General features: G+C 34.5%; 1 protein-coding gene across 2 annotated transcripts in view; it reads right to left on the reverse strand.

Moving 5' to 3' along the window:
* The window catches only part of LOC132913464 (zwei Ig domain protein zig-8), a 739,765-nt gene that overhangs the window by 593,914 nt on the left and 120,146 nt on the right, over positions 1 to 25,705 (reverse strand). For both annotated transcript variants that reach the window (XR_009659380.1, XM_060971859.1), the window contains exon 2: positions 15,192 to 15,355. Coding sequence is in view for 1 of the 2 variants with exons in the window: in XM_060971859.1 (XP_060827842.1) it covers positions 15,192 to 15,355 (164 nt within the window). In the remaining variant the exon portion in view is untranslated. The remainder of the gene's footprint in view (positions 1 to 15,191; positions 15,356 to 25,705) is intronic.

A 25,705-nucleotide genomic window follows, 5' to 3' on the forward strand; every position in this document is an offset into this window, starting at 1 on the left:
TTTTGACTTTATCTAATGCTCAGTCAGGGGTCGAAGGGACGGCAACCGGGACACTTTTATTATTAACGCTGGCGGGTCATTCGTTAGTCGAGTTGTTTGCACGTGGCTTTTTGGGCGGCTTAGTCTCACGCATTTTGCGGGAATTTTTCGCACAGCGTGTCAGAATATTCACGAAATACGTTTTATTCGTATTTGCTTGCCGTGTGTCACGAAAAACTGGTTGCCGCCACGCGCGGCTTTTCCCAAAACCTGCCCGCCATTCGGAGGCTATTTTTTCATTCCAAAGTTGATTTACAAGGTTTTATTATGTGAGAGGTGTCGTGTGCGTGCCGCGAGACTAACAGGTTTAAATTACTCTATATATGTCATCAATAGACAGATGCAAAGTTGTTCATCGCAATTTTAAGAGTATCAATGAAACTAGCAGAAGTTTTGGAAAATATTAAACTGGTCAGTTTTCTTAGATGGTGCACTATTAGGTTCGAAGAGTTCGATACGAATGCAAACTTTTGACAAAAATGATTCCATTATTTTTAGGCATCCATTATCTCAACGAAACGTTTGAAAAATCATTATTTACATGACACGTTATTTTATTTGGCAACTGTCGCATATGGAAAAATTAATTCACCCACAAGCTGACTCTCTGAGAAATTCCATACTCGGACACCGTGCGCTATCGTGCCCCATCCCATACATAATTTACTAAAACCTCATCCACCTAAAATACAGCACGTCACAAGTGACCAATTCTTTTTCGCGAACGGTGCTTCGACGCTCGCAAAGTATCTTAATTAATGTTGCACGAAAGCTGGCTCGAAGCTCCGACAAAAGGTCGATAAAGTGAAAAAGGAGGAAGGACAAGGCCCGCGTTAAAGGCGCGTCGTATAATAAAGCAGCGATCTTAACGAATACGTTTCTGTAAAAACCAGCACGGGCAAAATAAAAAAAGGAGAAAGAAAAGGAAAAGGGAAAGAAATCGGATTCTGGTAACAGTTCGAAGTTATTTTGCAATTTTATCGGTTCGTTTTGTCAGACCAATTGCTACGCCATAAAAAGGGCGTGAGGCGAGTAAACAAAAAGAAATATAGGAAAAAGAAAAAAGGAGAAGCGAGCAAGATGGACGAAAGGGAGGAGAGGACACGAAATTGGAAGAGCGGGCAGGCGCAAAGCAAAATGCCGAGCATCGGAAAAGCAATTGTCTGGATTAAACGCGTCGGTCTTCCGTACTGGACCTTTTCATATCCGGATTTAATTTATTCCCCCAAAAGCACGGTCTGACCGGGGTGCGTGATCGAATCGCGATTACTGCTGGTCTGATCAGAAATTCGAAATATTCAATTAATTTCACGGCTGCCACCGTGGCCGGTCGAGGGTGTTAGATTTCCGAGCAAAACATTCCTCGATTTACCGTGAATATCGAACATTCTACTTTTTAGCGATAAATGCACAAGCGGATAAAGGGAGCCGTTTGGAAACGGAAGAAATTTTACGATTAAATAAGCAAACTCTAAATTTAACGATATACCAAGTTTCACATTTTATATTGTTGATTTCTATTATTTCTGCGAAAGCTGTTAAATCCAACCATGTACTTTCCACGCATTCGTATTTTCATTCTCCGATATTCTTCGTACATTCGTACATAGGATTCATATTATTTTTTTTTTTTTTTTTTTTTTTTAGTATCCAAAAATAGAAATCTGCTTATTTTTTCGGTACCGAAAAATATTCGCTGGTTGAGCGTAATCACGCACGATATTATTCTTAGGGAGCAACGAACGTTGAACGTTGCGCAACGTTGTCGGTTTCGACCGATTCGAAATTTAGCGCGATTTGTCTGCGGTGGCCAACGTACAGCCGATTTAAATAAGCGCATTTTGATTTAATGACACCGATAAATGCATGTCGTATTATTAGCGTTATATTTGCGTTAACAAGCTGCCGCGAGCTGGATAATTTGTTACTGAAAATTGGTCAGGAACCACGGCCAGGCTGTACTCCGTTATGTCGGTCATGATCATCAGAGTAACCAGGAAAACTTTCTACCGCTACAATTTATATCTGTATCAAATTATACTGACTGCCTGCGCTTTAATGTGTCGACTGTACAAATTACTTTGTCTCACGACACGAGTAACTTTTCCTATGAAATCGACACTGTTTTATTGCGAATAATTGTACGGATTTCGAAATGATGACTGTGATTTTCTGGTAATAGTTCAGCTTAGTAATTGCTTCTGTATTATAGGTAATTCCATTTTCAGAATTACTCTTCAGCGGATACAATTTAGTTCCGCGTTTGAATAAGTAGAACATCGCGAAAATATTTTAACAATCAGCAAGTTGCATTAATTTTATGCACACCTGCGAATCTGTCTACACGGTTAAACTTCTTTTTTCACACGATTCACTTTTACATGGCTGTACTTTTATGCGGTCTATTCGCTTCTACACGGCTTTTTGTAACACGTGTTATTAACTTTTACACCGTTAACTCTAACACGTTCTGGTTACAGTTATGCGATTTTTTTTAACACGTTTTACCATTTCGCTGTAAATGATACGAATCTCGAACGTTTTACACGATTTCAAAGGGATTTTAGAATCTGCATGGCTTGTTATAAAGAATTATTAAAAGAAGAAACAAAACGTATGTCATCGCAGCTGATACAAAACGATCAGACGAAGAATATTTCGAACGACGAAAATTTTCTCAGTGATAAGAAACCGTATTCGTTGCGATATAACAGAGAGGGGCATGAATAAAATATCGATTTGTTTTAAGAAACTTTTTTTTATTTCCTTAACACCTTTTACCTTTTCTGTTAAATTTCCTTTTAAATTACCTTTTTCTTATGAAATAAAATGTTTTAAATTGCTCTTTTTAGTGTTTCCTTTGGTTTAAAACAAGTTTTATACTTTTATATAAATCAATTGCGCATATATATATACATATATATATATATATATTTCATTAATTTACTAAATTGGAATTTGATAATATATATATATTTAATATACGCAATTATACGTATAACTGAATTTTTAATATGTAAGTGTGAGAATTTGATGTAATTTGCTCATTATCCTTCCTCTGTTAACTAATTAATCAAATTCCAATTTAGTAAATTAATGAAATTTAATAGAAATTACGATATAAACTATCACTAGAAATAATTTTACACAGAAACTTTTAAAGGTTTTCCTACTAATTAATTAATGATCAAGTTTCAATTTAGTAGAAATTACAGCGTGGACTATTAAGGAATAATGCTAAATACAGATTTTGAAAAGTTTTCTGACAAATTGATTCATCGAATTTCCATTTACAATTATCGACAAACGATGATGATTTGATCAGAGTAAACTATTATTATGGCGGAGAATTGTTATTTCAGAAGAATTAAGAGTTTATCCTGTTTGGAACAAAGCAACATGTTTCCAATGATGTTACTCGTAATTTACGATTAATTATTGCTTCCAATTTATATTTGAACAAATTGACACCGCTTGCTATTAATTTGCTCTAACTAATCGAGCACTACAGTTGTTCATCCTAGAAATTGTGTCCAAACATTTGTTTCTCACTGAAATATTGAACTATTAACAAATAGGATGATCTGGTACGATTGATCGCACTGTAATGCTTTCCATCCGTTAAATAATGCAGTAATGTTTTAACAGAAATTATTTCAAACAATTTCGCAAATATATGTATATTTATTTATCTTTTAGCTTCACAGATCAGAAAAAAAGACTAAGTTTACATATTTCTAACTCTCACTCGTACATTATTTAATGCACCCATCGCATACAAAGACTCACACCCGTTCATAGTCTCATCCCAAACACACTAATTTCTAAAGTATAAAGTATAATATTATTATTGATAGTAATACAATCCTATTAATTTAGAATATTTGTAATCTACAAATTCGTGGGCTACTAATTTTACTTCGAACTATCTTTCAAATTACATTCAGATATCTGACTGAATGATAGTATAAGTAAAGTTCAATAAATCACAATTGATTTATAATTAAAGGTAGCTGCATCCCTGCTATTATTTGATATTTGAGTATAATTATGTAAAGTACGTCCTGTTACTATGTTATGAATATTAATTATAAATCGATACTCGTGTTCTTCATATTGCTTTTCAAGTGTTTCAACTTCTCGGTAACTTAGCATCAATGAATTAGTTATTTCTCTAATAATAAATAAATCTATTTTTAACAGTTATCATTTAGGCATAATCGTTATAAATGTCTTGAAATTTTATCTTGATGAAATTTTATTTCATGTTGTGATTACTTTTGGAACGCATAAATAGCTGTTTGAAAAAACCGACAGCTGCAACCTTTTCACGTCGCGTCAGAAGCCCTTCGAAATTCAGGAAGCACTAACGAGCTCATTAAGCAATCAAAACTCTGTGACGAACGTGGGGATGTTGAAACTTGGAAGCGACTTCTGGAAATGTATTATGCCGAAGGTAACGTTCTTTATTTGTTCTTCAGAATGCACAAATATTTCTATTCGCTTAAGCAATCGCTTCAAACTATCCGCAACTCGTTCGTTTACGGACAATTTAGATTTTATCGTTTCGACGACTTTAATTTACTAATCAATTTCGAAGTGTGATCTTCCAACGAAATTTCATGTTCTACGTCTTATCATTAAAATTATATAGATTCGATGCTGTCGCGATCCTCGAATTCATATATTTAAATTTGTTTTTAACAAACAAGAAAACTTTTAATGTTTTAAGAACACGATTATCGTAGAATTGACACAAAAAATCCAGCTTAATATCGTTTTAATTTTGTTTTAAATTTGAACTTGTTTTTGACGTTAGAAGAATATAATTGGGTCAGAGATGACCGAGAGAACGTAGCACAGTTGAATACGGATCTACATTATTTTCAGCGCAATAAACAGAGGCGCAATTAACCAATTGCGAATATTTTTTAATTCGACTCAAATTAATTATATAGAAATTCTATGACGTTGCAATTAATTTACGTGTCGTTGAAAATTCTGGAAGTTTGAAAAACCTATTTCATTAAATTCGTGCATTAAAATATCGTGCATTAAAATATGCATTAATATATCCTATTTATATTACACATTCTTTTTAATTGAATGTTACATCTCTTTCTTTTAATTTTCAAACTGTTTATTTGCCATTTGCCATTTGTACTTAGATAGAATATATTGCGGTATATTAATATTACTTTTATAGCCTAAATTTCACCTTAATTTCGCGAAATATACACAATTCTATGGTAGCTGCTAAAGTTTTAGATTTAAATTCTTTCTTTATTATTCGCGAAATGTGTTCCAAATAGATAAGTCCTATAGATTGTTCTCAACTTCAAAAACGTAATAAATCGAGAAGCTTCTAGAACAGGGCCTTGTAAAGATTTTAATAATTTAACTATTTTACTGGAAAATACACTCAGCACGTTAGCTATTTCACTATATTAATGACCTTAGATAGTAATCAGCTTACATTAGAAATTCATGGAATCCATTTAACCCTTGAATTCTATTGCAGTCGTTAGGTGAAACATAATGAAGTTAACTCGGATCAGATTAAAATTAAGCTTTTTTATCCAAACTGAATTTCCATTTGCTTAGAATTAAATTTCCTGAAATTACTATAGAAATTCGGACTTTTCGAAAAAAATTTTCGATGTAGAATTCCTCTTGTAGCTGGATTTACATGTATGAAATCATCCACTAATTTTATAATAGAATTCGAGGTTGATTCTTCCCTTTTTCGCATTCTAAGTTGATTCTCCCCATTTCAGGTATCATCATACGTAAACGCAATTATTTAAAGAGTTAGAACTACTAATATGAGAAATGCGAAAAATCTTGACAACAAACGATCATTTAGCAACTCTGTCATTCGGAATTCTGTCATTTTATCGCACTATCCAAAGGTCGAATTGTTAAGAACGCGTGTTATACGATAATAATATTGTGATTTCGAATTTTTTTTGTACAAAACTTACACGCTAAACGACCGAAGTATTGTATTGTATTATATATATATATATATTATACATATGTAGCATTTATATAAAAGAATTATAGAAATATTCGATAATATTCTTTTAAAGACAAACTGAAAGTATTCGTCAAAAAATTCCTCGCTTATTTTGACGATACGAACAACTAGAATCTTCACCTCGCTTTGATCTTGGTGAAGTAAATCGTTCAGTTCAACGTGGATCAAACACAAAGTGTTTCGTGGAAACAGCAACTCATCTTTCTGCTGGCGTCTTGACGCGCCTTTTCGAGTGTGACGATAAACGAAACGGAACGTTTCCCAAGTGATATTTATGCGAAATGAGGAAGGAGCCATGAGACTTTCGAACCGATTAAATTACGAAACTGCCTACTGCTGACACTTTGCTCGGCTAACTTCGTTCCGTGGCATTCTCAAGAGGTCTCGTTTGAATTAAACTTTCTTTAACGTCGCTGCTGAAACTGACTCGCAACGGCTGTAAATTCGCTTTTCAAACGTATTATATACATGAGTTTGTATATTAGAAAGTTGAACTGTTCGTAGATTTTTCAGGGGAAATTACTTAGATTTATTAGAAAATTTATTTCGTAATCTCGTAGCCCCCTCTAATCCAACGATTATTATATGATACGCATCTGATTTATAAAACAACATTGTGGCTAGTACACTACCATAACGACACGTCAAGACCAAAACTATTTTATTCAGGAGCTTTTGACACGAAATTTCTTTCTTCTTGTTCCACGACGAATATTCATTAGGTCTCTGATTACCTAACTTTTTCTTCTCCTTTCATCTCAGATCAACGTTAAAAGCTGGACATTCTATTGTATAAAAGATAATATCGAGATACCTCAAAAAGCTAAAATTGAAACTGTATGCTTGACGCATCACCTTCGAAGATTAAAGTGAAAGTTTTAGCGATGTTTATAAGAATAGAAAAAGATCTTGTGAACGACAAAGATTTATTTGTTTTCCTTTTTATTGATTTCAGTTTGGAATAACTAGCGCGCAACGCATACAGCACTTTCGATGAAAATATCTTCGTGTTTCGTTATCGACGTGTAATATTTATATCCTTTAATGAAGTGGGCGCATAGCCTACGCTCTCCCTTCGTTTATATTTAATATTCAGCTAGGGATTGCGGGTTATTTTCAAACAGAAGATGAATGTCGTTTCGCTACGTTGTACTCAGTATTACGTATTTCCTCGCCTTGTGTATCTCTTAATAAAATTAACATTGTAGTATTACGTATTATCGTAGCTGTTCGCGATATCACATCGGGCAATAACTCTTTGTTAGCAAGGCTGTATCTCCACGCTTCTCTTTTATACCCTCACAAACGTGACGTCGTATAAATGAAATGCGCTGCTATGAGTTTCATTCGGTTTTTTTCCCCATTAAACTTCTAACGGAAACATTTCATGTTAAAACTATCTCTAATTAGATAACTTGTTTTTAATTAGGCTAGAACGTAGCTAAAACTTGTAGTACAAATTGCATATATTTGAACCGCGAATATCGTGTCATATGAATATTTTCGAGCAACAAAGTTAGATAATTTAAGTCGAGCACGAATAACTTAAATTTATTGTAAATCAAATACCTTTATATAACTACCATAATACTTTGTATAATTAATTGCCATATCACGAAAGTTCGCACAATACGTATAGCGAGTGAGAAAAATATTTGGAAATTGGAAACATATACTTGGAAAAATTGGGAACTTATAGAAAAAACGTTTCTTTAATATGTTGTACATATAATACGTTCAAAAATGGTTCTGTAAGCGTAGTAAGTGATGTTATTTAAAATATCACACTAATTATATCAAATAGGCTATATCATAGAAGAACCTATACTGTAAAGATTAAAATTTTGTTGCTCCAGTAATGAATATCGAAAGTAAATAAAGCAAACCTTAGGGATGGTCGTAGCAAATAAGGAACAACCCTCGTACGAAAATATGCGACTTGGGCCCGACGGAATCTTGTTCCGGGTCAACAAACGCGCACAATGTAACGCGATGCAAGAAATTAGCAATGCAAATGCTTTGTCCCATTTTACGGATGGGCAGCCTGTGTAAGCCGCGTAAGCCAGCGCGAAGTCGCTACCGCCACACGTGCAAACGTAGTTAATGTTCCGATTTCGAACGGGACTAAACCACTGACATAATATGCCAGGGTAAACACTCTGTCGAAATTCCAGAACATTCTAAACAGCATTAGGCGGCCTGTCGTACATTATTAACTTCGTTACGAAAGAAGAATACACGCTTGGTATCGCGAAACAACTCACCCAATTCCCTTTGTATTATACTCCGTTTCGAACAACATAATCGAATCGGTTCGTCGCTGCCGGCTATTAGCTCTACATTCGTAATGGTAGACTTAATTACGAAAATATCAAGATACTTGGCATAGAAAACATTTATTTAATTAGTAGTGTGGCGAATAGACGGCGAATTTTATATTTTCGAGAATATAATTTAAGAAAATAGAAACCAGACAGAAAATTCTTTTGCCTAGCAAGTTTCATAGAGAGCACTGTGCTCTGGATATTTTATATATTTTTTCATGTTATACGCATTCTGTGGAATTTCGCACTTTTTTTTTTAACGATAAGAGCGAACTGAACGTATAATGTTCGTAGAACTTGTAAAGTCAAATACAGTAAGAAAATTAACAAATTTAATTTACTATGCTTGTCCATCATTTATAAGAGCGTTTAAATTTTACGGTTATTTTACGTTTTCCACGTTTCATAAAATGAACAAGATAAATGTGACTGCATAAAATTATGTGAATTTATGAGAGCCATGGCATGGCAACCTGAAATTACTTTATCAGTCGACAATGTCATGAAGTAAAATATTCCACCAGCTCACGCTTCACGTGTTGATTATTAATAGATTTGGAATATTATTGGAACTTGTTTCATCGTATAGGTCTTTAAAAACGAGAGACTTGAATTATTTTGTAACATATTCATTATCTTATCCTTATCGTTATTGCAATAAATTTACGCCCAATCTTTAAACGTCAACCACTCAGAAGCTAAACTGATCAATTTCATTTTCTGCGACTATCTTAATTTTAAGAATCATTTTGTCCTTGTTTATATTTATAAAAGTATGAAATTACGTCAGTAATCAGAGCCTATTTATTACATATATTCACATATTACATATATATATCGTATGTCAACTTGTAAATGTACATAAAAGCAAAAATACAATAAACATCGAAAATTTGTGAAATTTATTAATTAAATTATGTGAAAAGCATTTTTCAAAAGCTTTCTTTCCTTGAGATTGTTATTGTAGTTATTTCATTACATCGAAGGGAATTTTTTACGAAAAGAATTGGACTACGCGTTTTAATTTTCCAGCTTTAATAAATTTTGAATACACATTCATTATTCGAAAAAAACATTTTCTACAAGATTTTTGCAAAAACCAGCCGAGAATATCAAACGTACAGAAGTTAATTCTATTTTACTTCGAGCTAGTATAATTACAGATATTTATTTTACGTTTCAGAGTAATAAATTAAAAGAAGAAAAGCACTTTAGAGACGGTTGTTTTCATTATGAAAGCGAGAGGGTGCTTAGCAGAAAGACGATTTTTTTCTCCTCTGACAAAAGTGAAAATTACTTTCCTTTCAAAGGTGATTGCAGTGCAAGGATTAATAATAATAAAATTAATATTCGTGGTAGTCGTTTCAAAGGAAATGGAACATTTTGTACCGAGAACGTTGTAAGTAATCGTTGGAAAAATCGGAGATGTTTGACTCATTGGCCAAGTCCATTTAAACTCGCGTAAACCATATTGATCGCCGACAGTTTCGCTTGAAAAAATAATACCCGTGTTAAATCTTTTAAAAAATAAAAAATCAATACGCAGACATCTAAATTTTGAATTAAAACATTTTGGAGGAACTGGAAATTTGTCAAATGTTGATATGTTTGAGCATGTTTATAGCATGCAATGAATGTCTTAATCAAATTAAAAATCTGCTGTACGATTAAACAGGATTTATTATTAAACAGAAATTATTTACGCATTTTCAATTTACAATAAGCAGTTCATACTATTGTGTGTAGACTAAATAAATCGTAATTATTTCCTTTTACAAAGCGATAAATAGAGAGATGGTACTGTGTGCGAATATTGGTGTGATTAACCGCAATTTTACCATCCTAACCGGATAGAATTTTTCCGGGAAGATTTGATTTATATTCGATGGAAACTGGAGGGCTGGACGTACTCTTAAAATTTAAAGATAAAATTGATTGGTGTTATTCCGGCGGCCTTTCTAGCCGATTCTAAGGGTCTTCTAATTGCCTCATTCGGCGAACATCAATGGCTTTAAAAGGAAAGGAGCACTACCGACGAGCTGTGACCTAATTAGAAGGGATGAAACGATATTCCGGTCGGTTCCACGGCCTGAAAACCCGAAACTCGAAATTTCTCGACGTGAAAGCATGGAAAAAGCGGCCCGGATTTCGCTACGCATCGCGTGTACTCCAGCCCTATGCCATTTTCTTCGCGCAACATGGTTAACTTGCATTTTTCAAGAGCGTTCAGAGACGAGTACCATTCCTGGAAGCGCAGCGAATTAAATTAAGAAATATCTGTCGAGCAACTTTCCTCCGCGATAACAATGTTATATTTTCTTTTAAAAGCTGCTTACAGGCCATAATTGCGTTTCCTTAATTTTTACATCGCTTGACGGTGAGAAAAAAGACTTAACGTGACTGTAATTCAACATTCTTCTTTTATTAAAGCTGCACTATTTTATTAAAGTCCAATGGGTATGTTTACGGAACTCGGCGCACGAAATTCTCTTTGAATTTAACTGTTCGTACGTAAAGAAAGCAAGCACTACGTTTATCACAATCTGTGTGTTTATCGTAATTTTATATTTTCAACAATTTGTACGATATGATCGATCAAGGTTCTCTGATACACTATGCATTCTGTCCATTCGTGCACCTTTAAATTTCACATAAATATATGAAGACTCATAATGTAGTTATCAAAGTGAAGATATAGAATAGCATAGATTTCCATTCGTCCCATTATCGAATGTTGGTCACCTTTTGGCTCTGGTCACAGATGCTCGAAACTCACATTACTGAACTACCGGTGAATAATTACGACGTTAATCGGCAATCAGAGCAGCAGTCCTTTCTCACGGTTAGCAAATAATTTCGTGACAATCCTGTAACAATGACCTTGTTCCCAGAGAACGCTGGAAAAGCATGATAAACGCGTTCCAACGGAATCGATCATCGGCACAGAAAGTGTATTTTGGTGGTTGGAGAAAATTGCCACCAACTCAGTAAATTTAGCTAAAAGAATATATTCTATTCATGAAATGGCGACGAAATAGGAGACAAGCGTGAAATAACGATTATAAATTTTCAGTAACATTCGTTGCGTTACGGTAAAGTTCGATCGAAATGAAGGTGTCTGACTAGTTACCGACTAACACTACTTGTGACGAGATTCTGGAAAATATGAAATTTCAGTAATTTTATGAAACGAACTCTTAATGAAACCAATAATAACGTATAGATGAAGTATGAATTTTTGTCATTTTTATTAGCTTCATTAGAAATTCGATGATTATTTCAATTTACAACATACAACAGTCCAATAGAATTCAAATTCCATAAAAATGCCTTCAATGAAAATTGTTTTACTGGTGTGGTGTATAGTAACAACAGTTTCACATGGCTTATTATTAAATTTACTTGTTCAAATAAATGACGTATACAGTTTCAAATAAAAAATTAGAAGTTGCTCTCTTTATTTCGTGAATTTTTGTCCAATAGAACAAAACTATCCTCGCTATACATTGGTTTCGGCTAAAAAATGACTTCTTTTACCATCAACTATTTTTATGAAATTTTAGACGACAAAGTTAGATGAAACGTCCTATGTACTGTAGAATATATCATCGAACATATTTCACTTTAAAATGTTATTAAAATTTATTCCTTTAGAAAAATGCTCAAAGCAATGTTAATTTTGGAATATCTGCTAAAAGTAATTATTAATCTAAATTCACGCCCCAGTAAATATTTAAATAAATTACTAAGCTTCAAATAGTGTTTCGTTTGTGCTACCAAGAAAATAATGCACGCTTTTATGAATAGGAAAATAACGAATCGGAATTTTTCACCACGAGTATAAGGATGAAAACATCGTTTCGCTGAAAATGAATGGAGACCTGTTCCAATTGCTCGTTTGGAAAGGTATTAACGTGTTAAAGTAGTCTTTCTATTCTGATGTGCAGATGTTTCGTTCTGACCCATATTAACGAGCAGCAGGAAAATTTGTGACAATCCGATTATTATTACCGCGAAAGCTGTACCATTACGTCACCTACGTTTCCAATGAATTAGCGCGGTATTTGCCTTTATATCGCTAACTTGTATCAACAGAAAGTCGATTAATATATAAATATGTGCAATTCCTATTACGTTGCTCGTTTGTCAGGCTCGTCGCATGATACCAGCTACAATAAGTTACATATTTCATATTTGCAAAACTAGGACGTTTATTGCAGACTTTGCACGCTAGATACTCATCAAATTCTGGTTACTGTAATTTCTGTTTAATCGGCCGTACAAATCATGGTAGAGGAATTTATGGTTGCTCGCAATGGGAACATTTAGACGTAATCTGTCACGTTCGCAGAAACGGAATAATTATCTTGTAACTTGCAACTTATTTGCTCTCTCAGAAACATTTTTCACGTTTCAGAATTTCCTTCAACTTCTTTCTTGAGATCTGAGAATCTCACTTTAACATGATACTTTACGCTCTATATAATTTAATGAAAAATGTATATACTGTAAACTATGTTCGACCTTCTGCGAAACACACGTTTCTTTTTTCATGAATATCTTCTAATTAATCCTTTCGCTTTCATCATCTGTTCGCTTTATCAAGAAATTTCGCTACAATTTTTTAATGCAATCCAATACAAAGAGCTTATATACGAATTTGGTTCAATTGTGAACTCGGTGAAATAAAAATTAATTATTGCAAAACGTGACACATGCGCTCGTGTCGTTTAAAAATAATTCCCTCAGCCTCATAACATTTTTTATAGAACGTTGCATAATGCTTTTATCACCCACGAGATGTTACGCTATTTATCGATCAGTAGCATCGTGTAGCATCGAAAATAGCATCGGTATAGTCAGCAGATCAATACTATCGAGCCAAATACTTCCACCTGTTACTGAATTTTTCCATGCACGTCTCTCCTTCCATGTATATATCCATAATTTTTTCGGCACAGCAGGAAAAAATGAAAAATTTAATGGCTGCACATGTATTCGCCTGGCCCGTCTTTCAGACCGCCTCCCTTCTTGAAACACGCGTTATGCATATTCTATCAACGAGCGCGGTTGGAAAACCGTACGGAGCGGTAATGGTATCCTAGAAGCCTCTCGGAATCGCCTAGCTTCGTCCAATGTATGCCTCGGATCGAAGATTTTGAAAAAGGATCGGTCGTTCGTGGCCGCAACAGGGTGATCCTTTTTGATCGTACGCGAAGTTGCGCGCACGATTTCTCCTCTGCGTGTTCTTCCCTAGTCGACGTGATATTTCTCCGTGCTACGAATTGTATTGGAAGAAAGTCGGAAAAATACTGACGAATAAAGTTAAATTTCAGAAACTTCTGACGAATTATTCATGAACGTTGTGTCAAACAACTTTTCTTTTCCTGTTGAATGTTTCTCCCCTGTTTTTCAATTCTCAAGATTCTACGCGAGAGCGTCTTGTTAGCGGAGTGCTCTATTCTATGCTGAACGAAAGAAATACGTTTGAAATATGTATATATAATATACATATATATAATATATACCTATAAATATATATATATTATAATACATTTTAATTTACATTTATATTACATTATAATATATTTTAATACATTTTAAAAATTACATATGTAATATATTATATATATTACATATATATATATATGTAATAACGTAAATCCTTAGGGTAAATCAGACGATCAATTCTGGAAAATCGAATTTATTTTGGGAATAATTATATTAAATACAATAAAAGTTAAAATTTTAAAATACAAATTTTACTTGGAAAGTCGAGAATCGATTTAAGTCCTAAATTCTTCTCACGTGATTTATTCTACTCAGCTGGATAAACAAAGCAAAAGTAAAAATGTCGGTTGACCGGTAGTTTGAATTCTACAGAATTTATATATATTAGATTGCCCGAAAAGTTTCTTTCGTTTTATGAGAAAATAATAGACAAACAACGTTTTTTGTTTTATACTATTTTGTCGAATTACGTACGATTCATTTTGTTCTGTTGAGACAAACACCGCGACATTTCACAGACTTGATTTCACGTTTGTATAAAGATGCACTATTGTAAAAACACGTTTGCGAAAGAAGGACACTTTCCGGACAACCTAATATATAAAAGAAGTATAAAAATTCTTGAACCTTTAGATTTGACGCCGATTTTTCCATGGTGCATAAATATTACATCAAGTACTCGAGGTTCGAATCAGCAATGTAATCGAAATTTAACCATCTTAACACTATCTAAACACTATACTTTGAACAACAGTTCGTAAAATTTTGATCTGTTAATGGGTTTCTATAAAACGAAGATATTCGTATCTACAAATATTCATCGCATATTCGCATGTGTGATAGATATTTCATTAGAAAATTCAGGTACTCGTATAATTTACGAAATTAAAAAAAATGAATCTGTTGTGATAATTATCTCAATAAAAAGCATCTTAATATTTAAAGAACAAGAAGATAAGTTAAATTAATTTGATCGTACTAATTGCTGCAGCTCGCTAAAACAAAAAGATTCGTAAAAATCGGGATTTTAAAAATCGGTTTCTACGAAGATTTCGCTTCTCGTATCATATGTATTTTAAATTTTATTAGATTTTATTTTGAATTCAAATGTAAAGGTGGACGTTTGTCACGAGGAAAGTTATTATGACCAGGCAGTTGAAACGCATTATACGAAAGAAACTAATATAGCAATAAAGGATGAGAACATTCTTCTTCGTTATTCTCTGCAATCAGGTGAATGTTACACCTGACGCGAAGTAACAGGTAAATCCTCTTACCTCTTTGTCACCTAGCTGATGAACTCTGCAATGAAGGAAAGCAGTCTGGCCAACCGCGGTGGTCACGTTTCGTGGAACGTTCATTTCGAACGTCGGTGCGTTGGTGATGTTGTGATTGCCGAAAACATTTCCTCCCACCAGCTTTTGATCCCGAGCAAATGTGCCTAGAAACAACGGTTAGGTACAATTTAATTCACGAGGATTGTGGAATTGCTTAATCAACTAATTATTTATAGGATTTATTAATAGAATTAAAGTCAAATGGGCAATGAAGCTATGTTTAACACTTTGACTACCACGCCGAAATCACATGTTTCGCTCAGGACGCCACGGGAGTATTTTTATAATTCAAAGCATATAATGGCAAAATAATAATAAATTGATGGTGTAAAACAACATTCTTCCCCAATGGACCGTTTATATTATTGGTGGTCACGGGTGACCGCCTTGCTAACAATTGATAGTGACATATTATAACAAGGCTTCGTTTATTTCAACAAACCATTCGCATTCGTTATTTCGTCGTAAGCAAAGCGTCCAGAATATATTGTTGAAATGTGTAGAAGATATCAGTAAACAGTATTTGCTCATTCTACATATAATAGTAAGGTATGTTCACACTTCTAATTTCAATTATATGATTATAAAGCAGCATTTACGATTATTTTTTAAGTTGTGTTTATAATAATATTCGTAGATTACCCCTCAAAGATATGGATGCAAATACAGTGCACTGTTAGATGCAAAATTTGTTCTCATTTTTTTTTTTTTTTTTATTGATGTTCTAATAAAAATGCTTAATTGACCAATGGGACACTTTTTATTTCAAAGTATCTTCTATTTACCGGTTATATTCAAACTGCCCTAACTGTCAATTTTCATACAATTTTTACAATTGTAAGAAGTTCAAGCGCTCCGGACACCAATGACCACCGTGGCGTCACAGGAGAAACCGTGGACGGTCATATATGACCAACGTGGCAGTCAAAGTGTTAATTTTAAGATCACCATATTTTGCATATTTTTATGTTGAAATTTATGCGATGGTTTCAACATTCAAGTTTCAAATTGACCTGTTCGTTAGTAACACAGCGTTATGACTGTCTACATAAACCTTAATACATTCAATTTAAATCTCGAATAAAAGTAAGGTTTTTTTGAAAAGCACGCAAAAAGGATTTGGATATTGTCTGTGTTAACATCCGCTTGATTTCTGAGAGTAAGGTTCCATGATTCACCTACAGTCACTCTTAAATTCAAATAAACGTGTCACTAGTTTTCAATATTTATTTGACGTCGAAATGTATTATGTAATATATTTATCAAAATCACAACATCACGGATTTTGTCATCTTTCGCCTCGTAGTAACAAGCTAAGCGAAATTCAATAACTCCTTTGGAAATGGAGGCAACGTCAACGTCGCCAGTAGCACCTGCGAGTCTATTGTTCCTACGGTCACGATAGCCTTTTATGACAGTAACTATTATGAGATCCCAGCCGACAAGGAATCGCCGTGGCGCATTGTGATTTCTATTGGCTATTGTTATCGTTATCAAGAGAAATAGCGGATTCCAATGACAGCTGTCAATGCCTACTTCATTATTGATTGTCGATGCTTGAACCAGATAACTGTATGGCTCTCCGACCACCGGTAACCAGAAATCGTCAAAGGTTGATTAATCTAAGCTTTTAACAGGAAGATTTCGTGAAAGCACCAAACTGTTTCGAGTTATGCGTTTCCTCATCGATATTCTTGTCGAACACGAGCGGCTCCTTTTCGGAATCCAACAACGGGCTAACTTGTGAACACCGTGATTTCAACGACAAAGCGTCGAATTTGACTTGAAGCGTACTAAGCTTAATGCACCCATAAATTAGGTTACTTGCAGGTTATGTTATAGAGTGTAAAAGCCCTATATGCGAGCAGTACTCTGGATTCGTTACTCCAAGTAAAAGTGTTATTCGCAAATTTGATTTATCAAGCGTCTTTTACAACCTGAAGTTATTAAATGACGGATACTCCTTTTTATTTTTCTCTAAGAGAAGATAGTTTTCATTCCTTGATCTTAGAATATACAGGCTGAATTTCAAACATTCACTTTGTAATATCACGCTGTCATGCTGATGATACGGATTAATTCGGTTGAAAAGTAAGAAAATACAAAAGATCAAACTTGATTTTAATCTATACAGTGATGAATTTATTATTCATATTTATCGTGATATAGTACGAAATAATACATCAATATACGTGCGTATTTCATAAGTTTATGTCACATTTGATATTGAAAATTCGATCATACGTTATTTAATCGATTAAAGCTAGTATCGAAATATCAGTTTTCTTTGATACTCTGCAAGCTTGTAGTTCTTGAGAAAGAAGGTTTTTAATCTAATGGGGTAACACGATATGTCTCTTTTACCCGCGAATGAAAACCTTTCAGTTGAGTTTTTTTTAACCTGATAGCGCTTTGATTAAAGTATCAATTTAATATAAAATATATATTAGAGCCTTGAAATGGCAGCCTTTAATTTAATATCAGCTTTCATTACACTTCCTTGTGTCCTCTCCTTTTATGAAAAAGATCATAGGCATCGGAATTTCTGTAGTTCAAACACACCATCTTTACTAGATCGAATTACATTTATTTCATGTACCTTGTATACAAATATGAAAGCGTATTAAATATAAAATTACAAGAACAATTAGAAGACTGAAAGAAAATGACTTCGTTTTCCATCTTCAAACAAAAAACATTCATGCTTACATACGAATCTATCTCGGCACGATAACTCTATTACAAAGTCTCTCAGACGAAAATGTTGGCTTTCCATGAAATAACATTGATACGTACAAACATACCTCCGTCATTTCGCCATTTATCGGAAAGGCAAACGTTCGAATTCGCAAACGTCTCGTCGGTATTTCCATATGATAGTGCGAAATTTCGTGGCTAAACGGCGGGTCATCCACATTTGAATAAGATTTGAATTTTCCATCGACGAGTTGGAGCTTCGTTCGTGCAAAAGTACAGTCGAGAACAGAAACAGGTGGTAGAAGTAGGTATCAATGAAGTTTAATCGAACTAGTACTAGTACTTCGGTTCAACTTATTATATATTTTTACAACGCAAATCTACGTAGTAAACAATTGAAATTAATATTTATATTTTTGTATAACCAGCCGTTGTTTAAAGAAACTTTTCACCACTACCGCCCATTTGCTTATGCGCTCGACTGTATATGTATAGAGCCAGTTATACCGTTCGTGCGCTGTTTTATAAAGAAAAATTCAATAACAGGAAGAGAGAATCTTCTTCTGAAAACGGATCTGAATGCGACGGAGCGAATCGTCGTTATTGTCGTCACGGCGATTACGCGAACAAATTAAATCTCACGACCGCTTCTGTCTCGTGACGATAATCTTTGCAATCTCCGGGGGAGGCGCTCGTTGATTTTTCACGATGCTTCAATTGTATTGAAGCTAGAGTCACCGATTCCCTCTCTTTCTCTCTCTAAGTTTCTTTTCTCTCTCTCTCTCTGTTTCCGAGTAAGTTCGAATCTAGAGACACCGTTGGAAATGGGAAGAGACGAGGAAAACACACAACCGACGTCATCCTGGTCTCGGGTCTCGTTCCGTTTATTAATCCGAGAATTTTAACAGGATCTAAAGGAAGTGGCGCAATATTTGCAGATTGCACCCGCCTAACACGACTCTGCCGGTTTATTCTTCAAAGACTAATATTCTACTTTCGCGAGTAGCCGAGCTTCCCTGGATATTGCTACTCCTTCGGCTAAGTGGACTCGAGAAAGATTTTTAGGATCTTACGACCAGATCCGCCAGATTTTTCCTAATTAACTAGAGAGACCGGATGAAGGGAATTGAGACGGTCTTTGGTCAGACTCGGTTCTCTCCTTGCAATTGATCGGCCTCATGCACTTGGCCTTCGTGACTTCTTTTCTCGGATGGTTGAATCGATGCAGTAAAGGGGCGGTTTCCGAGCTGCTTGGCCAACAATTCAAGGGAGGTTATCGTAGAACGCTCATATCGATTTGCTCGCTTCACGCATTCATTTGAATACCAGATATCTTGGTATTTTCTTTCCCTTATTTTCTCTTTCTCTTTCTTAAAAGTCCGTTCTATTACGAACCTCCTTAGTTATTGAATTTTTTGAATCTTGCGGAAATTCTCTACATCTTCTGAAGTACTCGTAACGAGTGTTGGAGATTCATGTATGAATAATTTACTCGCCGACTAGTTCACCAAACATGGACTGGTGTGTTTTAAATGCAAGACAAGATATAAAATATACCTTAGAATATACATACGCATAATGTATCGTAGAATTTTTCTTTCATTGATTTTTCCGTCGCATTAACAATTACAACCGACATTTTCAATCGTCAGACGTTCTAAGAACCTGTGTACTTATTATATTACAAAAAGCGAGGAATTTTGAAGAATCGCACAGAACTAAAATCCATAAGAATCCGTAAAACCCTTGACGATGTGAAATGAGACTTTCCTCTATATCTTATAATCAGCACAATACTCCGCAACTCATAACTACGACGACATGACGGTGTGAAAGGCAAGATAAATTACAACGTCGTCTTTTGATCAGTCCATTCACTGAGACACCAAAGACACGGTCTTAACCCTTCCTCTATCTGCAACGGACTTCATCCTTCACCTTGTTTCCATGTCGATATCAGGGTTGCTGTACACGTCCAAAGAGATAGGACCATGTAAAGGAAAAGAGATGTTAAATCGACATTAAATCAATGTAATATTCTTCAAATTTTAGATTTTGTAATTTTACAATATCTATTAGATGACATATTTCTTCAGGTTTTGCCTGTGTTTTAGATTTTCAGTTGCTTTTGGAAAAATTTGTCTTCCTTAACAATATATAAATTTCATCAGGTAATAAAAATATTTCGTAAAAATGCAGACACGAATAAGATGGTTTTATAAATTCTTATTCCCAATAATCAACATCTATCTCTTATCGAAATTGAAAATCTTCCTTTCTTCTTGGAAAACGACTCTCAATCATCTAATCACTCGACCAAACTACATCGATCAATAGCAGACTTTCGAATAATTATTCAAACAGGCTCGTTTACGCAGACGATAAATAAATCTTCTAAAATCTCGTCGAACATATAATAATACAAAACGTAAGAGAATAAATCAACTGACAAAAACACGAATATTCCAAATAGCCTAATATATGTAAGTATGACGTTGCTTATGAATCGATTTATTACGATAGATTCCGTTCTATTTGCGACGTAGTTAATATTATTTTGATTAATAACCCACGTACATGTTTGATACGACTTCAAACAATCAAAGAAAAGAAATCCCTCTCGTATATCTTCTTTTCCGAGTTTTCGTATATTTCTCTGGCCGCGGTATCTTATATTATACGTGACGTCGCCAAACACGTCGGCTGTTGGAGTACGTTGAAGTACAGCGTAAAATTATAGAGAGATATAAAATAGAGAAATTCGAAGCGAGTTTGAGGTCAGCTCGATGTCTCGAAATCGACCTGCCATCCGCCACTCGCGATTGTTGCTTGCACTGGAGTTTAAGGTTTCGTGACACGTACGCGTCGTCGTTCAAAGTCTCTTCAGTCTCCTGCGGACTTCCAGCCAGCGATGTAGATACATTTTAAAGTATCAAAGTTCCGGTGCACGCGACCCTTTCAAATGCACGTTTATTTTAATCCTCGGCCAGAATTTGTACGACTTTACGGTGAAACATGTCTCGCTGTATATATTGAAACGTTCTAAAGGAAAAGAAATGTGTATACTGTAGCTCACGAAAGTATTGCACGCTTGAACATTTGTAAAGAAAAAAATATATATTTTTTTTATAAATATACGTATTACGTATGTTATGTACGAAACATTTTGAAATTTCATTGGCGCCGTAACGAGATCCGATTATCGTGATTACGTTAGACTGAAATAATATCTCAGCTTTTTATTTTCTGTACTGTTATCTGGAAATGTAGATAATATCGATTTGTTTCAAACAACAGCAATTTCAAATAGTGAACGATTCAATTGTTCCTTTATTTGAAATTTGGTAAACGAAATAATCTTCAAAATATTTGTTTTCCTGCAGCTACTCTCCAAAAGATTCTGGAAAGTTTATAAACTGTTATATTTAGTGTGTCATGTAACACGTTAACATATTCAGATTTTCTTTCGTAACACTGGGATACAGAAAACTTCGAATGTTTTGAAATTAAAAATGTATTCGCAAATGTTTGATATTCTAGGTTTACGATGAATAATTGTTTTCAGCCTACGTGATAGTTAAAAGGATGGTTTGAATTACCTTGCAACATTAAGTTTTAACTGCGTTCTCGCTGCATAATGATTGTAACATCATTTAGCATTTCAGAGAGGTCATTTATCATAAAGTCTTTTAAGAAGATTGAATCATGCACTCTTAAAAGGTGTAAATTTTGTACGTTATATAAGGGTTAAAATCTTCATGTAACGGAATATAAACAGGAGAAACGACCATAAATAACAGCAAAATTTATGTGCGGCGAGGAATCGAGAAAAAATAAGTTTTGCTCAAAGAAATAAGATAAATGACACATATTGTACAATGCATATTAAGAAGGAGAAAATGCAGTAAAAATGATACAAAAGTATTTAGAACACAAATGTACATATTAATAATCAATCCGCCAAAGACGAAAAATTTTATTTTCTTTAAAAAATTGGATGATAAACAAAATTAGTAAGAATAAACATATAAAAACCTTGATGACGCGAATAAAATACAAATATGATAAAATGATTGAAATTAAAATATTTAAAATATGTTGTATATTTAAAAATCTGTATTAAATTGCCTGTCGTCAGGTTATAGAAGCTATAAACAAATAATGACAACCATTATGTCACATAAAATACGATTCTCCTCAGATATAAACGTGTAACATTAAATTCGCGTGTCAAAGTATATTTATTGCTAATTTTTCATCCGGAAAACACGTTTGAAAATGTAAATATTCTTGTGATATTTCAACGTCAATTCAATTCTCGTTAACTGCCTCCAATCAACCATTTTACCAGACATCTGTCCTGTGTGTAACATAAGCAAAACCTATTAATTGCTTTTCATATTCGTTCACTCTGACAGCATTAGGAAATTTTCATTTTCCGGAGAAGCATGACTTTTTGCAGCGGGATTTCAAAAGTTGGAAAACAAGCGTGTCCAAGTCACAGTCGGATTTTCTTTGATGTCAACTAGCGTGATACGATTTTATTATCGTCCGGACTGGTATCCGTTCGTTAGATTTCGTCATGAAACTATTGCTCTCCGACGATCAAAGGAAAGCTAGTTACCGTTTGTGCACGTCACTTTTCGAAAACAGCTCACCCTATCAGGCATCAGACGGGATCGAGTTTTTATTCATATTTCAGTCGACACGCCTCTAAGTTCTATCTTCCCTGTCTTTATATCAAACTCCTTCGATCAAACACCAGAACTTTTTTATTAAAGTTCCCAGTGCTTCTCCTGGAATTATAATAGCTGCTAATGGAACGAATAAATTCCACGTTCGAGCATATATTTGGCTGCATTTTAATTTACCGAGAAACGATAAGTTATTCGGCAAGTTATTACGTTGACTCTAATTTACCGAATTTTCATTATCGTTCCTATGTCGTTGTTTAACGTTATCATTATTTCACGTAGAACCCCGATTCGTGTATTTCGTTATCGAGACGTTAGGAAGAAAACGACGAGACGTAAAAGAGATCATTTAAAACAGAAACGAAGAAAAAGCGAATTTCCCGCTACGAAATTCAAACTGTCCCTCGTCGAATTTACAGAAGACGACTGCGAAAAAAAGCTAACTTCCCCGTAACACGTATAAAGGAGATATTCCGCTTTTTACTGCCACTATGAAACGACTTAACGGACATCGAACGTGAAGGCTATCTGGCCAGTAATTTCTATGGTATTGCTTGGCGAAGACGGGCCATTTTCAACGCATGTGTCGAGCGAATTCAATAAGGGCCATAACGAAATTTAAAAAGTTATAGTATGTAAGAATTATATATTTTAACTTATAAAAAATTAGCAGATAATTTTGGTTACAGATAACCATTCCTTCGTCGATGACAGTTATCAGATTGACAATATTGGTAACTAAAAAAAAAAAATTCCGTCATTGATAATAGTTATTGATAGCCGAAAAGAAATTCATCGATAATTGTTATTGATAACCAAAAACAATTTTTCACGTCAATACTTATTGGTTATCGGTAACCAAATATATTTTGGTCATTTATAATGGTTATTCGTAGCCACTAGAACACTTAAAAATTCATGTTGTTCGATTATTTAAATTTCTTTTTAATTTCCTTCAGACTTAGCGATCACAGTTTTTCATTTAAACAAAAATTAGGATTTTCGTCGGTGATCTTCTTTCTTTCTTTATTAAAATTTCTTAGCTGTAATTTTTGATCCCTGGAATCTGGAATTTAGCTCGTGGAGAATAGTGAGTTGCTTCGGATCGCTTGTCGGAAGGATATTCAGTTTTGAATTTTGTTTTTATTAACACCGCCTCCCTCGTGGAATCATATCGACCGGCGGCCGAATTATGCAGATTCTGGCCTTGCCCGTGATGATGGAAATTTTATCAGTTTCGCCGGGATTTGTATGTTAATTCTGTGCAAAGGTTCCGTTCTTCGTTCTGCCCGTCGCATCCAATCGATATCGTCTGACTCGATTTCCAAGCTATCGATGATAAAAAGTTGCGCGAAGCGAATTGACAAAATTATTATTGCTATTATTTATTTCATGTACGGGAGAATCGGTGGATCGTAAAACTGGAATTGAAAAGCGTAAATTCAGAAAATTAGAAAGCAGGATACGCGTATAACAAAGTTAACGAATCAAAGATAATTCTCAGAGAACAAAGTGAAATAAGTATTAAGCGGCGATTTATTGCGTTTTATCTGTCCATAAAATCACGTGATGTATTTCACGCGGTATTTATTTCGTAGTAGAGAAATCTTAATAGCGGATCTACCAAGGTATGAATCACTATGTATTTACTCGTGGATGAGCGATCTGGAATATCGAGTATCTCGAAGTAATCCGTGAATTAAATGCAATAAATATCAAAAATGTTGGCGATACCTGGTTCAGAGCGTAACATTCGAGGGCTAGTTTTGTCATTGCGGTCGTTTCGTTCGTAGCAGATCAATAGATAGAGAACACTAAATAACGGAGTTGTCGATTGCAACGAGCAAAAATCGTTACATGTCCGAGCAATGGCTGCCCGGAGCATTTTGGTGTCGTAATTCAAGCCGTTTGTTTCACGATTAATAATACAGTAGCCGCGATAGCGCGGGCCTTTTTCCTCCGATCGAAAATCGCACGTTTATTTTCACGCCGAACACATTTATGATAGCCAGTTAGTTATTCCGCGGTGTACATTAACTCGTCAATTCGCTCGGCTGTCACGAAGGCAAAGTAAATTTTTCATAGGAATTGAAAACGCTGAACACGCTTGGACAAGTGTTTGCGATGCTATCGATGTTATCTTTACGTCGAATCTATAAAAACGAATCGTTTATAAGTAATCAAACGTTTTGATGGTTAAAATCGAATGAAATGTGGTGCAAAGTCAAACGTAGAGAAAATAAAAGCTGCTGTTAGCTACGTGTTTTACAACGGGAACGATGAAACCCAATGATATAGAAGGGGATTGAAAAATGTATGGATAAAACGGAGATACAGTTCGTGTGATAATGCAACACGCGTAATACCTGAAACTTACGGTGATCTTTATACAAATCTATGGTTTAAAGCCTATTAAATTGCTCGATTTAAAAATCACACGGTTTAATTGATTTCAAAATTGTATCGCTTTCAAACTTTTCGAACATTTACAAATCGCATCGCAACTCACGATTAATTATTACAGAGGTTTCTATTCGGTTATAGTGACATAGAAGATTAAATCAGGCTGTATCGATCAACGCATCAATTTATTTCGTAAATTTAATCTATATTAATAATGAAGATTCGAACAAGCGATTAGCACGTTGCAATTCGGCGATATTATCAGACTTATTCTTTAATTTCATCTTTTTCACTTTTCCTATTATCCTGTTCCATATTTTTATTTGCTTGTCACTTTTAAAGAGGTACTCTTACCGAATATTTTGATACGACACAGAAAATGATTCGAAAATCTTCCAGCTTTAATGGTTACCCAATACTTGAAACCTGTCCATCGCAAATTTTTCACCAGCTTGGAATTTCCGTGAACGTGATATCCAGGATGACCGGCTAACCTTCTTGGTCACCTCTCCTGTGACATGAATCAATCGAGGAGCGTGATTCTCGGACGCTTCTTATATCGAATTTCCTCACATATCCTGCGAATTTATGATACCTTAAGAGGATCCACGCTCGAAGGAAACCAGAATTCATGGTTTTAGTTTCTAGAAACTTTTCGTG

The sequence above is a fragment of the Bombus pascuorum genome, chromosome 13, assembly GCF_905332965.1.
Source record: "Bombus pascuorum chromosome 13, iyBomPasc1.1, whole genome shotgun sequence".
In the NCBI taxonomy this organism is placed as follows: domain Eukaryota; kingdom Metazoa; phylum Arthropoda; class Insecta; order Hymenoptera; family Apidae; genus Bombus; species Bombus pascuorum.